The sequence below is a fragment of the Atta colombica genome, unplaced genomic scaffold (assembly GCF_001594045.1).
Source record: "Atta colombica isolate Treedump-2 unplaced genomic scaffold, Acol1.0 scaffold76, whole genome shotgun sequence".
NCBI classification, from domain to species: Eukaryota; Metazoa; Arthropoda; class Insecta; order Hymenoptera; family Formicidae; genus Atta; species Atta colombica.
The window spans coordinates 23,296-38,415 of record NW_017259568.1 but is presented as its reverse complement, the minus strand read 5'-3'; the positions used below and the strand labels follow the sequence as shown (position 1 = coordinate 38,415).

Here is a 15,120-nt window from a genome sequence, read left to right as displayed (position 1 = left end):
ATATATATATATTGCGGCGAATTTGAATTGTAACCGATTACAATTGAATGTCAAATTATTGAGGCAAGCAATTTTAAAGACTGAAGATGACCAGATAAATGGTCGAAAACATTATAAATATATTATGTTTGAAATAAAGGCAAAGACATTCAACTCCTTAAGTTATGGCTCTGTTGTTACAGCCTTTGTTGATTATATTGTATGTTAAATATATAAAACCATATATTATCAGGAGATAATCTCGTCAAGTATATTTTTTATAGTATATAATATATCATGTTTATGAAATACTACATTACATTTAAGATTGCCAAGTGCAAAATTATAATAACATTGATGTTATGATATTTTTTAGTTTGTGTCGACCGGGATTACTGGCTGGGTAATTACATGATGTTCTTATAGCTCGAAAATTTTGCCTGAACGCTTTTTGTCGATGACACGTTTCAAATGGATATAATAATAGTCTAACGGTAAATGACTTTGTAGAAAATGTCAAGGTTGAATTCTGTCGATTCGTCTTCTATGATGAAATGGAAGTTGGTCCCTCGTCTCACCCATCAATAACGAATGGACAGATCCACGTCAATCACAAATGGACAGATCCACGATCGAATTAGGCAAGGTGGCAGATATAAACGCTCTGACTTGAAACTCCCACAAGATGCTTCGCGCGCAGTTTCGCGTACGCGCGCGTGTACGATATGCCGCACACACCAACAACGTACCTGATACACATTTACGTTTACGTCCCGATTGTTCACTTCACCGGAACATCGGAAGCGCTCCATCCGTTCCTCGCTTCGCTTCGCCTCGCCTCGCCACGAAATGAGAGCCACTTCTCGATTCATCTTTTGCTTCGACTAGCAATTTTACTTTCGCTCGATCGCGTCTGCACTGCACTAGAATGCTTAATATTTTTAAAACGCGATTTTTCAAAATATTTCATTTCTAGGAAGAATAAATTCTAGTGGGTAAACTCTCTGATAACATTACACAAGATTCGATTGGATTCGATATGAATCTTACGAATGAATCAACTACGTGTTTTTTTTTAATTTTAATTGTTCTTAAATCTAATTGTAACTGCAAATAGAGACGTATTATAAAAAGAAAGGATAGAAAGAGAGATTTCGATGTAATGTCGAAATGATCTACCAAGGCCCCGTGTGTGAAAAAATTTGTATATATATATATATAAAACTGTACATGAACAATAACAATAATTATATTAGAATTCTCGAAATTTAAACAATACAAAAAGATAAATATAATAGCCTAATGCTGCTGAGAATCAGCATCGATAAACGGCGCAATTATTTAGTGAATAATCAATACTCAGATATTGGATTTTAATGTCTTCTTTTGACCGTTTCGATTCTCTTTGAAATCCTCCTTAGCAAGAATGATATAAGTATAATATTAGCTCACATGGCCATAATGCCTAAGTCACTCGCAAATTGATAAAGATCACATATCTGAGTCGTACATGGACGTGTGTTCTAAAAAATGTGTGAATGATCTTTATATTTGATTTTAACAATTCTACTTTTTATATGTTCAATAAAGTGCAATGCTTCATGTTCCGTGATGATTAACAATGCTGGATCTTTGTTGAGTGATAATTTGCGAGTGACTTAGGCATTGTGGACATGTGAGCTAATTATACTTGTATCATTATTGCTGAGGAGGATTCCAAAGAGAGTCGAAACGTTTAAAATAAAGAAGAACATCAATCTAAATATTGATTATTCACTAAATAATTGCGCCGTTTATCGTTGCTGACTCTCTCATTAGCCTATTATATTTATCTTTTTGTACTGTACATGAATATTTGTATGTGACTGTCGAGCGACAATTGGGAAATTGTTACGACGAGACATCTCATCCTTGCATCGAGCCGCATGCCGCGCGCCACGCCGAATGGCAAAGTGCGGCGTACTTACGATTATTACAACGATAACGGTACACCATATAACTCAATTTAGATCTGATGCTTGCGTTAACACAAATTCCATACAAAATTCCCGACTGTGAAACCCTCATGTCACATCACGTCGCGTCAATCGATTTTCTTTGCGCATTTTTGTATATTCGCCGACAAAATTTAATTTTGGCCGACTTATAAATATCCTATTACCCATGTGAATTACTGATTTATATTCATTAATATCATTGAAGATAGTCGAATGTACATTCGTTATCTTGAGTAACTACATATTTATCTCGCTCTGACTCGCGTCTTCGCGTATGCAACATTAATATATAGATCACAGATATGTAAAGAATCTAGCCTTTTCTATTAAGAAAAATAATAAAGAAATGTGCATCTCTTCATTTTGCACAGGGAGATTACATATGGATCGAACCAATCTCAGGAAGGGAATTTGATGTCGCGATCGGAGCACGAGTCATCTCGGCAGAAGGCAGACGAATTCAAGTAAAGGACGACGACAATAAGGTAATTATTAAGGAATACATGTCATTAAAAAATTGTCTAAAACGCGATACTGCAACAAGTCGCGGTTTCGAGAAATATACAATAATATGCCATGTATTATCACCCGCGCATACATTTATTATTTGTATTTTCCTCAAAAGGCAGCATTTAACTATTCCATCATTAAATCATTGATGAGCGAATAATTCCGTAGGAACAATGGTTAACGCCGGAGAGACGAATAAAGGCCATGCATGCCACTTCGGTGCAAGGTGTAGAAGATATGATCAGTTTAGGAGACCTCCATGAAGCGGGCATTCTACGAAATCTATTGATACGCTATAACGAGAATCTTATTTACGTAAGTCCCTCAGCACACGATGACGAAATGCGATTGATTAAGCAAAATACAGGTTGATATAAGATTGATACCGATCTCACGACGATCCACGACTTACAGACGTATACAGGCTCCATTCTGGTTGCCGTGAACCCATACCAGATATTGCCTATTTATACCGCAGAGCAAATTAAACTCTACAAGGATCGTAAAATCGGGGAACTGCCACCGCATATATTCGCCATTGGCGATAACAGCTACGCGCATATGAACCGATACGGCCAGGATCAGTGCATAGTAATTAGGTACCACTCAAAGAGTCTCTTTCGAAGCGTATTAATGACGCACGACTTCAAACATCGAATTTTGTAATAGTCCGATTTTTGTTACATTTATCTTTTTTATTTAATCTTTACAAATGGATTTGTAAAGTATAAGTTTAAGTACTAAGTTATCAAGAAAAGTTAATTTATGTTTATTATTAGAGAAGAAGGAACAATTATTATTAAAAGTATAAACATTAACCATTCATATGAATCGCTTGCTTTTCTTTTAATTAGAATTGTTAAATAGAAATTCATTCTTATTTTAGTGGCGAGAGCGGAGCGGGAAAAACGGAAAGCACGAAATTAATTCTGCAATACCTAGCAGCAATCAGCGGAAAACATTCGTGGATCGAACAACAGATCTTGGAAGCGAATCCGATACTCGAAGGTGAATCTCGTGATAAGACAAATTCATATTTAAAGAGTTGATCGAATGACATTTCTTTTCTAAGCTTTTCTAACGTTTTCTAGCTTTCGGTAATGCAAAAACTGTGAGAAATGACAATTCCTCCCGATTCGGCAAGTACATCGATATTCATTTCAATGAGCAAGGTGTGATAGAAGGGGCCAAAATAGAACAATACCTTCTAGAAAAGTCACGAATCGTATCTCAAAGTTTGGACGAAAGGAATTATCATATTTTTTATTGTATGCTAGCTGGTCTTTCCAAAGATGAGAAACAAAAACTCGAGTTGGAAGATGCGTCCACGTACAAATATCTCATAGGGGTAAGTCGTGAGTTAGCACTAATAGCGATACTGACTAATAAATATAACAACGTTTTATCTTGTTCTGAAAACACGCAAAAAATGCACACACATAAAATCTAAATAAATATTTAAAAAAACAAAAATACATCGAAAAGAAAATATAGAAAAAAAATTATGATTTACATGAGCTTTCTTATATATATATACATACTCTCAATCTATGTGTAATTGTTATTATCTTTGTCTTTAGGGTGGCGGCATTACTTGCGAAGGGCGTGACGACGCAGCTGAATTCGCCGATATAAGATCAGCTATGAAGGTTTTGCTATTTTCCGATCTGGAGATCTGGGAGGTGCTTAAATTACTCGCGGCTTTATTACACATGGGCAACATAAAGTATAGAGCCACCGTCGTAGGTATGAAATTTCAATAAAAGATTTAAAATCAAATCGCCGCGCTAATAATCTCATAGTTGGAATTGGATGGTTTCAATTTCAATTTCTATGAGGTTCATTCGTATATGATGTGTTGCAGATAATTTAGATGCTACGGAGATCCCAGAGCAAACGAATGTACAAAGAGTGGCATATTTATTGGGAGTGCCGGTACAGTCTTTGATAGATGCGCTTACTCGCAGAACTATATTCGCGCACGGTGAGACAGTAGTAAGTATTTTTCCGTATATACATAAAAACAATATTGTTGGCTATATTAAAAATATTATCATATCGTAAGTAAATTTTTCGTCTCTTTCAATAGGTATCCACGTTGTCGAGAGATCAATCGGTCGATATTAGAGACGCGTTTGTGAAGGGCATATATGGTCGATTGTTCGTACACATTGTAAAGAAAATTAACGAGGCCATATACAGGCCGAAGAACAATTCCCGCAGTGCTATAGGCGTGTTGGACATCTTCGGTTTTGAGAATTTTAATCACAACAGTTTCGAGCAATTTTGCATCAATTATGCCAACGAAAATCTCCAGCAATTCTTCGTTCAGCATATATTCAAGTTGGAACAAGAGGAATACAATCACGAGGGTATCAATTGGCAGCATATAGAGTTTGTTGATAACCAAGACGCTTTAGATCTGATAGCTATCAAGCAGCTCAACATTATGGCGCTTATCGATGAGGAATCGAAATTTCCAAAAGTATGGGTGCTAATTTAGGAAAGATATCCAAAGTTGTACTTTGATCATTCTACATAAAAAATTAAAGAATTCACATGCACGCATGTCAGCAATTAAGATTGTTATAAAAGTGGCATCATTTTAATCTAATTGGCTATTTGCAGTGCTTTTAATGTGGCGTTTGTCAATTTCTAGGGCACGGATCAAACCATGTTGGCGAAAATTCACAAAACTCATGGCAGTCATAGGAATTATTTGAAACCTAAATCGGATATTAATACATCTTTTGGTTTGAATCATTTTGCGGGCGTCGTCTTCTACGACACGAGAAGTTTCCTAGAGAAAAACAGAGACACATTCAGCGCAGACTTGCTGCAACTTATTCACATATCGTCAAATAAATTCCTTCAAGCTTGCTTCGTTGAAGACATTGGCATGGGTTCGGAAACCAGGAAGAGAGCACCCACGTTATCGACACAATTTAAGAAATCATTGGATTCGCTTATGAAAACTCTATGCAGTTGTCAACCCTTCTTCATAAGATGTATCAAACCGAACGAATATAAAAAACCAATGGTAAGCATTCCCAATCCGCGTGATTTCGTGATTTATTTAATTCTGTTCTAATATCACAATGTCTTGCAAATACAATACTTGATTGCAGATGTTTGATCGTGGTCTCTGCTGTCGACAATTGAGATATTCCGGTATGATGGAAACCATCAGGATTCGCCGAGCTGGCTATCCTATTCGCCACTCCTTTCACGAGTTCGTGGAAAGATATCGATTTCTCATCTCGGGCATTCCACCCGCGCATAAGGTGCAGGAAAATCCATCGAATAAATCAAATTTATTAATCGTTGCTGATTACTTTGATCTACTATGTGTACTTTCTTAAAAAATTTTTTTAATTTTTATTTCTATTCGATCAAAAATTTATATTGTCATTAAATTTATATTTGTTAATTTCAGGTGGACTGCCATGCAGCGACATCGAAAATCTGCCACGTGGTGTTGGGTCGGTCAGATTACCAACTTGGTCACACCAAGGTCTTTCTCAAGGATGCTCACGATTTATTCCTCGAGCAAGAACGTGATCGCGTATTGACACGCAAGATCCTGATATTGCAACGTAATATTCGCGGCTGGGTTTATAGGAGAAGGTTCCTCAGGATGAGAGCGGCGGCGATGATTGTGCAAAAATATTGGCGGGGCTATGCGCAACGTCAGCGATACAAGCGCATGCGAATCGGTTACATGCGATTGCAAGCGCTCATCAGATCGCGTGTGTTGTCGCACAGATTTAGACATCTACGCGGCCATATCGTCGCGCTTCAGGCACGAGCCCGAGGCCACCTGGTACGTAAGATGTACCGGAAGAAGCTATGGGCCATAGTGAAGATACAAGCGCACGTGAGAAGGTTGATCGCGCAGAGACGGTATAAGAAGATCAAATACGAATATCGTTTGCACGTAGAGGCGCTACGATTGCGGAAGAAAGAAGAGCGCGAACTGAAGGATCAAGGCAACAAACGAGCCAAGGAGATCGCGGAACAAAATTACAGGGTATATAAATATTATGACAAATATAAATACTAATGAATTTTACATTCATTACTTTAACCGAAAGTTGAAGGAAACGAAAGTTTACGATAAGCCAATAAGTATCGAATATTAAGAAGACTTTTCTTTCTCTTTTTCTCAGTAATGATTGTCTACCATCATCATCTACAGTGATTGTGACTAGCCTGCTCGCTATATATGCATAATATTGGGAATACAAATAAGTTTCCGCCGTTTTTTAATAAAAAATTAAGCATTTACTGTGAAAGAACGGTACATAATGTTTTATTCAAAGTAATGATCATCGCTAGCTACTATTTTCTCCCATCTTTCTGGTAGCATGTGGATACCGCGTCGGAAGCACGCTTCATCTTTTGAGGCTATCCAATCATCGATACAATTTTTGGTATCTTCATATGATATGAAGTGCTGCTCAGACAGGCCATGCGTCATCGATCGGAACAAGTCGGAAGGAGCAATGTCTGGAGAATACGGAGAGTAGGATAGAACTTTCCATTTGAATTAGTTTCTAAATAGGTTTTGACCGGCGCCGCAACATGTAGTCGAGCATTATCATGCAGGAGAATAATTTTGTCATGGAATAGTAGAGGGCGCGTTTTTCCTTGAGTGCTCGGCTCAATCTCATCAATTGTGTTCGGTAGAGAGCCCTAGTAATGGTCTCGTTCGGTTTGAGCAACTCATAATACACGACACCAAGCTGATCCCACCAAATACACAACATGAATTTTTTGCCATGAATATTCAGCTTGGCTGTCGATGTTGAAGCATGATCAGGGGGATCCCCATGATTTCCTCTTCTTTGGGTTATCGTAGTGAATCCATTTTTCATCACCAGTGACTATATGATGCAAAAAACCCTTTCGTTTATGCCTGGCAAGTAGCATTTCACATGTGAAAAATCGGCGTTCAACGTTTCTCGACTTCAGTTCATATGGAATCCAATTCCCTTGCTTTTGAATCATTCCCAATGATTTCAAATGATATGAAATTGTTTGTTGAGTCACTCCTAATGTAAGTGCAAGTTCTTTTTGCGTTTGGCACGAATCTTCATCCAATAATGCTTCCAATTCCGCGTCTTCGTACATTTTCGGCCTTCTGCTACGTTCTTTATCTTTGACGTCAAATTCACCGTTCTTAAACTTTTGAAACCACTCACGATAATTTCTCTCACTTAAGGCAGCATCACTATATGCTTCTACAAGCAATCTATGAGCCTCAGCTGCAGATTTCTTCAAATTAAAGAAGTAAATCAAAAGTTTCCGCAAATGACGCTTATTCGGCTCAAAATTCGACATTTTCGTACAAAAAAAAATATATGATGCTGATACAAAATCGCTAATATTTCAAGGTTATAGTGTTGCCGGATGTCCAATACATATGTCGTTTTACATCAAACAATTTTAACTATAGTTTATTAGTGGCGCCGTCTTTTGCAAACGGCGGAAACTTATTTGTACTCCCAATAAATAAAAAACATAATATGAGAATTTAGCCAAATCATATTTATGCGAAAACACTAATTGTCCATTAAGAACTATCGAGTTCTGGTATACTGAGTTCCTTTTAGCAAGTCATGATCGCAATTTCTATAACAATACGTTGTAAAGCAATGTGACATGCATAAATTTCAGGAGCGTATGCAAGAACTGGAAAGGAAGGAAATTGAGATGGAGCTAGAAGATAGGCGACGAATGGAAATAAAAAAAAATTTGATCAATGACGCGGCTAAAAAACAAGATGAGCCGGTCGATGATAGCAAATTGGTCGAAGCTATGTTTGATTTCTTGCCAGATTCTAGTAGCGAAGCTCCAACGCCGGCGAGAGAAACGTCTGTGTTTAACGTAAGTTGTAATAACTTGATCCTATTAATGAATTCATTTGATATCTGATTACGAAACGATCATGAAGATAGACTAGAACTAGAATAATAAAATAATTTAATATTTAATAAATTAATATTAGAAAATCTTGTTGTTTCTTTTCTCACATGAAGAAAACATTAATCTCTTTTTCTCCAATATAGGATCTTCCCGCACCAAAAGCCGATCAACATCAGGAGATAATTAGTCCAATTCAGATAGCATCGGAGGATGAGGAGGATCTGTCTGAATTTAAATTTCAGAAATTCGCAGCCACATATTTCCAGGGCAACATCACGCACCAATACTCTAGAAAACCACTTAAACATCCACTATTGCCGTTACACACGCAAGGCGATCAATTGGCCGCACAAGCTCTGTGGATAACTATACTTCGATTTACGGGCGATTTACCCGAACCGCGATTCCATACAATGGATAGGGACACGACTTCGGTAATGTCGAAAGTGACGGCGACGCTTGGACGGAATTTTATAAGGAGTAAAGAATTTCAGGAAGCTCAGATGATGGGCATGGATCCTGTACGTGGAAGTCTTTTTTCGTAATTTATAATTAAATTAATTAATTAAATTAGTATACTATAGTAGCGAAAGATTGCTACAATAAGATTCATATCCTTCCAGGAAACATTTCTCAAGCAGAAGCCGCGTTCCATCAGACACAAGTTGGTATCGTTAACCCTGAAGCGAAAGAACAAGTTGGGCGAAGACGTACGTAGAAGGTTGCAAGAGGACGAATACACCGCCGATAGCTATCAATCCTGGTTAGAGGCCAGGCCTACGTCAAATCTCGAGAAGCTGCACTTTATCATCGGCCATGGTATACTGCGCGCCGAATTGCGAGATGAGATCTATTGCCAAATTTGCAAACAACTGACAAACAATCCATCGAAATCGTCGCACGCCCGCGGTTGGATCCTGTTATCCCTCTGCGTCGGCTGTTTCGCACCCTCTGAGAAATTTGTCAACTACCTGCGAGCCTTCATTAGGGAGGGACCACCTGGTTATGCGCCTTACTGCGAGGACAGACTCAAGAGAACTTTTAACAACGGCACTCGTAATCAACCTCCGAGTTGGCTCGAACTTCAAGCCACAAAGTCAAAAAAGCCGATCATGTTGCCGATCACCTTTATGGACGGCAACACAAAGACCTTGTTAGCCGATTCGGCCACTACCGCTAGAGAATTGTGTAATCAATTATCGGATAAGATCTCGCTAAGAGACCAATTCGGCTTTTCTCTATACATCGCTCTATTTGATAAAGTCTCGTCCTTGGGCAGTGGCGGCGATCACGTGATGGACGCAATCTCACAATGCGAACAGTACGCCAAGGAACAGGGTGCACAGGAACGAAATGCACCGTGGAGATTGTTTTTCAGAAAAGAGATTTTCGCACCCTGGCACGAACCGACCGAAGATCAAGTGGCCACGAATTTAATCTATCAGCAAGTAGTACGCGGTGTCAAATTCGGTGAATATCGTTGCGATAAGGAGGAGGACTTAGCGATGATCGCGGCACAGCAATATTATATAGAGTATCATACCGATATGAACGTCGATAGACTATATACTCTTTTGCCGAATTACATACCAGATTATTGTTTGACGGGAATCGACAAAGCGATTGATAGATGGGGACACCTTGTCTTGCAGGCATATAAAAAAGTGAGTCTTATTTTTACAAGATAAAAAACAAGCATGATCTGTGCAAAGATTACGAAGTAAGTTTGGATCAAAGCGTGGGATGATATAATATAAATATCTCAAGGAGCGAGATAAGAGCAGCAGTGTCGAAATATTATTTTTTCTTTTATCTTCAGAAAGAAATTTCAAGTTATTTAATTAAAAGGCATGCGCATATGCATGCACATACACACATGTCTTTAAATCCTCTTAATTTTAACTTAATTTCAGAGTTACTATTTGAAAGAGAAAGTACCAGCGCTACGTGTTAAAGAGGATATAGTCGGATATGCAAAGTTCAAATGGCCTCTGCTGTTTTCTCGTTTTTATGAAGCTTACAGAAATTCCGGCCCGAACTTACCGAAGAATGATGTTATCATAGCCGTCAATTGGACCGGAGTGTACGTTGTCGATGATCAGGAGCAAGTGCTCCTAGAGTTATCCTTCCCCGAGATTACCACCGTATCTAGTCAAAAGTATGTACTTTGCTTTGTTTCGTGGATCACAAATGTATGTTATCATTAATTATTTAAATATAAGAAAAGTGACATTTTATATATAACTATAAGCTAATGGAAGAGAAACGGAGCTTTTCTCTTTTTCTGAGAGCAATACTTAAATTAAAGCAATATTTAAACATTTTAATGAAAAAGACAAATACGCATAGTAAAATACGATAGATTTATTTTTAATAAATATGTGATTGTTTAATTTAATACGTAACATACACAACTAATAAATAAATTAAACTCTTAAGGAAAGTTGGAAGCTGAATCCTTGGTATTCGCTAAATAATTCGATGTGAATTTATATATTGTACTAATTTATATATTGTACTGAAATGACCGAGATGTCTTGAAACACTATATCAAACTATACAAAATTATGCAATTTGGCAGAATTTGATACGCAGTAGTATATAAATTCACGTCGAATTATTTAAGCATCAAGGATCTAGCTTCGAACGTTAAATAAACGAAATAGATTCGAACGTTATGGACGAAATAGATTCGAATCTATTTCTCATAGGTTATAGTATATTCACATGAACGATCCAATGAGATTCTTATTGTTTAATATGTAATATAAAAAATTCGAGTTTTATAATGTTCAACTATATGCCGAGTATTACATTCTAAACTTTGCGCATTATTTTTCGCAGAACAAATAAAATGTTTACACAAACATTCAGTTTATCGACGGTACGGGGAGAAGAATTCACATTCCAAAGCCCGAACGCGGAAGACATCCGTGATCTGGTAGTATACTTTTTGGAAGGATTGAAGAAACGCAGCAAGTTTGTTATAACCTTGCAAGATTACAAAGCACCGGGCGAGGGCTCGTCATTCTTGAATTTTCAGAAAGGTGATCTCATCATTCTCGAAGATGAAAGCACCGGCGAGACTGTGCTTAATTCAGGGTGGTATGTCGGGACCTGTGAAAGAACGGGCGAGAAGGGCGATTTCCCGGCTGAGACAGTTTATGTTTTACCTTCCTTAACGAAACCGCCAAATGATATATTGGTACGTCAACGTACGGATTAGTTTTATTGATGAGAAATGTTGACATCTTCTTTCTAAACAACTCATCGATAATAATAATTTTTAGGCTTTATTCAGTATGGAAGGTACAGAGAATAGTCGCAGACTCTATCCGCAGCAAATGAATGGTGTGGACTCTCGTGATAAACCTCATACTCTTCTAGAATACGCAATCGATCATTTCCGGTAAGAAAGCTACAACATGTGTGTAGCATTTGATATTGTAAAGTAAAAAATGTGATAATATTTTGATTAAACTTGTCTTAGAACACCACCAAAGAGAACAATGTCCAAAACATTGACTTTAACGTCCGCGCGACGTGGACACACGGACGAATTATGGCATCACTCTAGAGAACCAATAAAGCAACCTCTTTTGAAGAAACTCGTATCGAAGGAAGAATTAGCTGAAGAAGCATGTTTTGCCTTCAATGCCATTCTCAAGTATATGGGCGATCTGCCAACGAAACGACCGCGCATTGGAAACGAGTACACCGATCTGATCTTTGACGGGCCATTGAAAAATGAGATTTTACGAGATGAGATTTATTGTCAGATTATGAAGCAACTTACTGATAATCGCAACAGATTGAGCGAAGAGCGAGGATGGGAGCTAATGTGGCTCGGTACTGGACTATTTACTTGTAGTCAGAGCCTCTTGAAGGTATAATATGTATAAAAAATTTTACATATCTCTCCCTCTCTACCTGTTTGCTAATATTTTATAGAATATTATCAATGCTGTGCTTCTTCAAAGAAAATTCACAAGCGTACATGGATATAATACTATTTTACATTGCAGGAATTAACTCTGTTTCTACGTACAAGACGTCATCCCATATCTCAAGACTCTTTACAAAGGTTGCAGAAAACCTTGCGTAATGGTCAACGAAAGTATCCGCCACATCAAGTGGAAGTAGAAGCTATCCAGCACAAAACTACGCAGATATTTCACAAAGTCTATTTCCCAGACGACACGGACGAGGTGTATATCTTATTCTTCATTTCTTCTATAATATCGAGGCAGTCCTGTAAATAAAATAATGTTTTTCTTTTTCGATTGTAACTATTGTAATTTCGGATTATAGGCATTCGAAGTCGACTCGTCTACCAGAGCGAAAGACTTTTGCCAGAATATCGCGCAAAGACTCAATCTGCGATCTGCCGAAGGCTTTAGTTTATTCGTCAAGATTGCTGATAAAGTTATTTCCGTTCCAGAAGGCGATTTTTTCTTTGATTTCGTACGACATTTGACTGATTGGATCAGGAAAGCTAGACCATCGCGAGACGGTAGGCATCTTTGCACTTTTTAATGTCTTTGTTTCCTTGTTGCGGCTGTATCGAATTATATATAACTGCATCGAAAACAGCAAATCATATAAATTTTTCTTTTTAATCTCTCTCTCTCTCTCTCTCTCTCTCTCTCTCTCTCTCTCTTTCTCTGTGCTATATTAGAAAATATATCAAAAAGTTTATTTTTATTCGAGAATTAATAAATATGCACATGCAGATTATGTTATCTATGTGCGTTTGTCAAAGTTGAAGAATAAAAAACTAAACATTTCGATATTTTTATGTCTGTATTGCACGTCAAACGTGCACAATGACATAAAAGAATTAATTTTTACAAGGACAAAATCAGGTAACATCGCTCTCTTCACCGAGAAGTTATTACTCACTCACGAAAAAAAAAAAATCAATCACAATCAAGTTAAATCGGAATTCTCAGTTGAAATAATTTCAAATCTTAAGAAATCAAGTTCAAATCACAGTTAAACATTTGAAATCACTTGAAATCATACAAATTCAATCATACAATACAAATCATTTCAAATTTATAAAAAAATCGAAATTACTTGATAGCCCCCACCTCCCCCCTCTGTTCTTGCACGTCACAATTCAAACGCAGTAATAGATATTGCAACGAGGAAATAGAAGCTTTAATTGTTAAAATTTCTATTCATACATGATATTCATATCATATATGTTTGAACGCATATATTTTTACATTAAACATTTTTATATTAGTATTATGTACATTATCTAGGAGTGTCACCACAATTTACATATCAAGTCTTCTTCATGAAGAAGCTTTGGACAAATACAGTTCCTGGTAAAGATAGAAATGCCGATTTGATTTTCCATTTTCATCAAGAACTTCCCAAATTACTGAGAGGTAAGTAATAGTCATGAAATTGTTTAATTCTGACAATACGCGTTCTACATAATAATAAATGATACATCGTATTGTATCATTGCCCTTATTGAAATATGTATAGGCTATCACAAATGTACGAAAGAAGAAGCATCAAGATTAGCAGCCTTGGTATATAGAGTACGATTCGGCGAGAGCAAACAAGAATTACAAGCGATTCCGTAATATTCTTCGTTACACATTATTTATAGTTTTGCAAAGGACAGACATTACAAATAACAAGAGAACTCTCTTTCGATTTCAGACAAATGCTAAGAGAACTGATACCAGGTGATTTAATCAAGATACAGAGTGCTAATGATTGGAAGAGATCGATAATCGCTGCCTATAATCAAGATGCTGGTAAGTAAAAAGCACAAACGATAAAGATTCGTTATGATGCATGAAAAAAAACTGAGATACTTTAATCGAGATAAATCCCAGGCATGAGTCCAGAAGATGCGAAAATTACATTTCTGAAAATCGTATATCGATGGCCGACGTTCGGCTCCGCATTCTTTGAAGTGAAACAGAGCACGGAACCAAATTATCCCGAATTGTTATTAATCGCCATCAACAAACACGGCGTGAGTCTCATACATCCTCAATCAAAGGTAATCAAGATGCGTTATTTTCTTTCACTGAGAAATGTATATGTAGAGTTACAAATAAGTATTATAAATGTACATGTAGAGAATTATAAATATTATTAATTTCTTAGTTTCAATGTTTTACGCATGTTGGACGCTATTAATAATCTAACATACAATTTATTTATTTGTAGGACATACTCATCACCCATCCCTTTACAAGAATCTCCAATTGGTCGTCTGGCAATACCTACTTCCATATGACGATAGGGAACCTTGTGCGCGGCTCGAAACTTTTATGCGAAACTTCATTGGGTTACAAGATGGACGATCTCTTGACCTCCTACATTTCATTAATGCTCACGAACATGAACAAGCAACGCACGATACGAATCAAATAGCAACAAAAGTAACGTATGTACAATTGAAATATATATCCCATGGCGCGACTGAATGTGCAAATACAAGGTGCTGACGATCTTAAAATTGCACACGAATTTCCCAATTTCATTATTCATGACCATACAATTGCATATTAATTTAAGTATATTATTGACGAATTCTGTTGACAGTATCATTTCATCATTCGATGAATTTATTTCTATTTGATTAATGAAACGTAACTTAAATTTCCCATTTTATGTACTTAATACATTTGTCTATCATATTGTTCATTTATTTTATTGTACACGACGTGAA

The 15,120-nt window shown here is 37.0% G+C and overlaps 1 protein-coding gene across 2 annotated transcripts in view; it reads left to right on the top strand.

Annotated features, from left to right (window-relative positions):
* LOC108692545 (myosin-VIIa) overlaps positions 1–15,013 on the top strand; it is a 23,301-nt gene extending 8,288 nt beyond the window's left edge. Inside the window, exons 2-26 of one of the 2 annotated variants that reach the window (XM_018200849.1) lie at positions 2,348–2,461; positions 2,655–2,801; positions 2,901–3,085; positions 3,373–3,494; positions 3,578–3,834; positions 4,067–4,232; positions 4,351–4,481; positions 4,576–4,971; positions 5,146–5,526; positions 5,615–5,770; positions 5,923–6,516; positions 8,166–8,375; positions 8,558–8,935; positions 9,038–10,078; positions 10,328–10,572; positions 11,259–11,619; positions 11,705–11,823; positions 11,905–12,301; positions 12,440–12,622; positions 12,726–12,927; positions 13,685–13,813; positions 13,917–14,013; positions 14,097–14,194; positions 14,276–14,445; positions 14,616–15,013. In XM_018200849.1, coding sequence (XP_018056338.1) covers positions 2,348–2,461; positions 2,655–2,801; positions 2,901–3,085; positions 3,373–3,494; positions 3,578–3,834; positions 4,067–4,232; positions 4,351–4,481; positions 4,576–4,971; positions 5,146–5,526; positions 5,615–5,770; positions 5,923–6,516; positions 8,166–8,375; positions 8,558–8,935; positions 9,038–10,078; positions 10,328–10,572; positions 11,259–11,619; positions 11,705–11,823; positions 11,905–12,301; positions 12,440–12,622; positions 12,726–12,927; positions 13,685–13,813; positions 13,917–14,013; positions 14,097–14,194; positions 14,276–14,445; positions 14,616–14,822 — 6,486 coding nt within the window. In that variant the 3' untranslated portion in view covers positions 14,823–15,013. The remainder of the gene's footprint in view (positions 1–2,347; positions 2,462–2,654; positions 2,802–2,900; positions 3,086–3,372; positions 3,495–3,577; positions 3,835–4,066; positions 4,233–4,350; positions 4,482–4,575; positions 4,972–5,145; positions 5,527–5,614; positions 5,771–5,922; positions 6,517–8,165; positions 8,376–8,557; positions 8,936–9,037; positions 10,079–10,327; positions 10,573–11,258; positions 11,620–11,704; positions 11,824–11,904; positions 12,302–12,439; positions 12,623–12,725; positions 12,928–13,684; positions 13,814–13,916; positions 14,014–14,096; positions 14,195–14,275; positions 14,446–14,615) is intronic. The other variant, XM_018200848.1, reaches the window with a different exon arrangement.
* Positions 15,014–15,120: the final 107 nt, after the last annotated feature.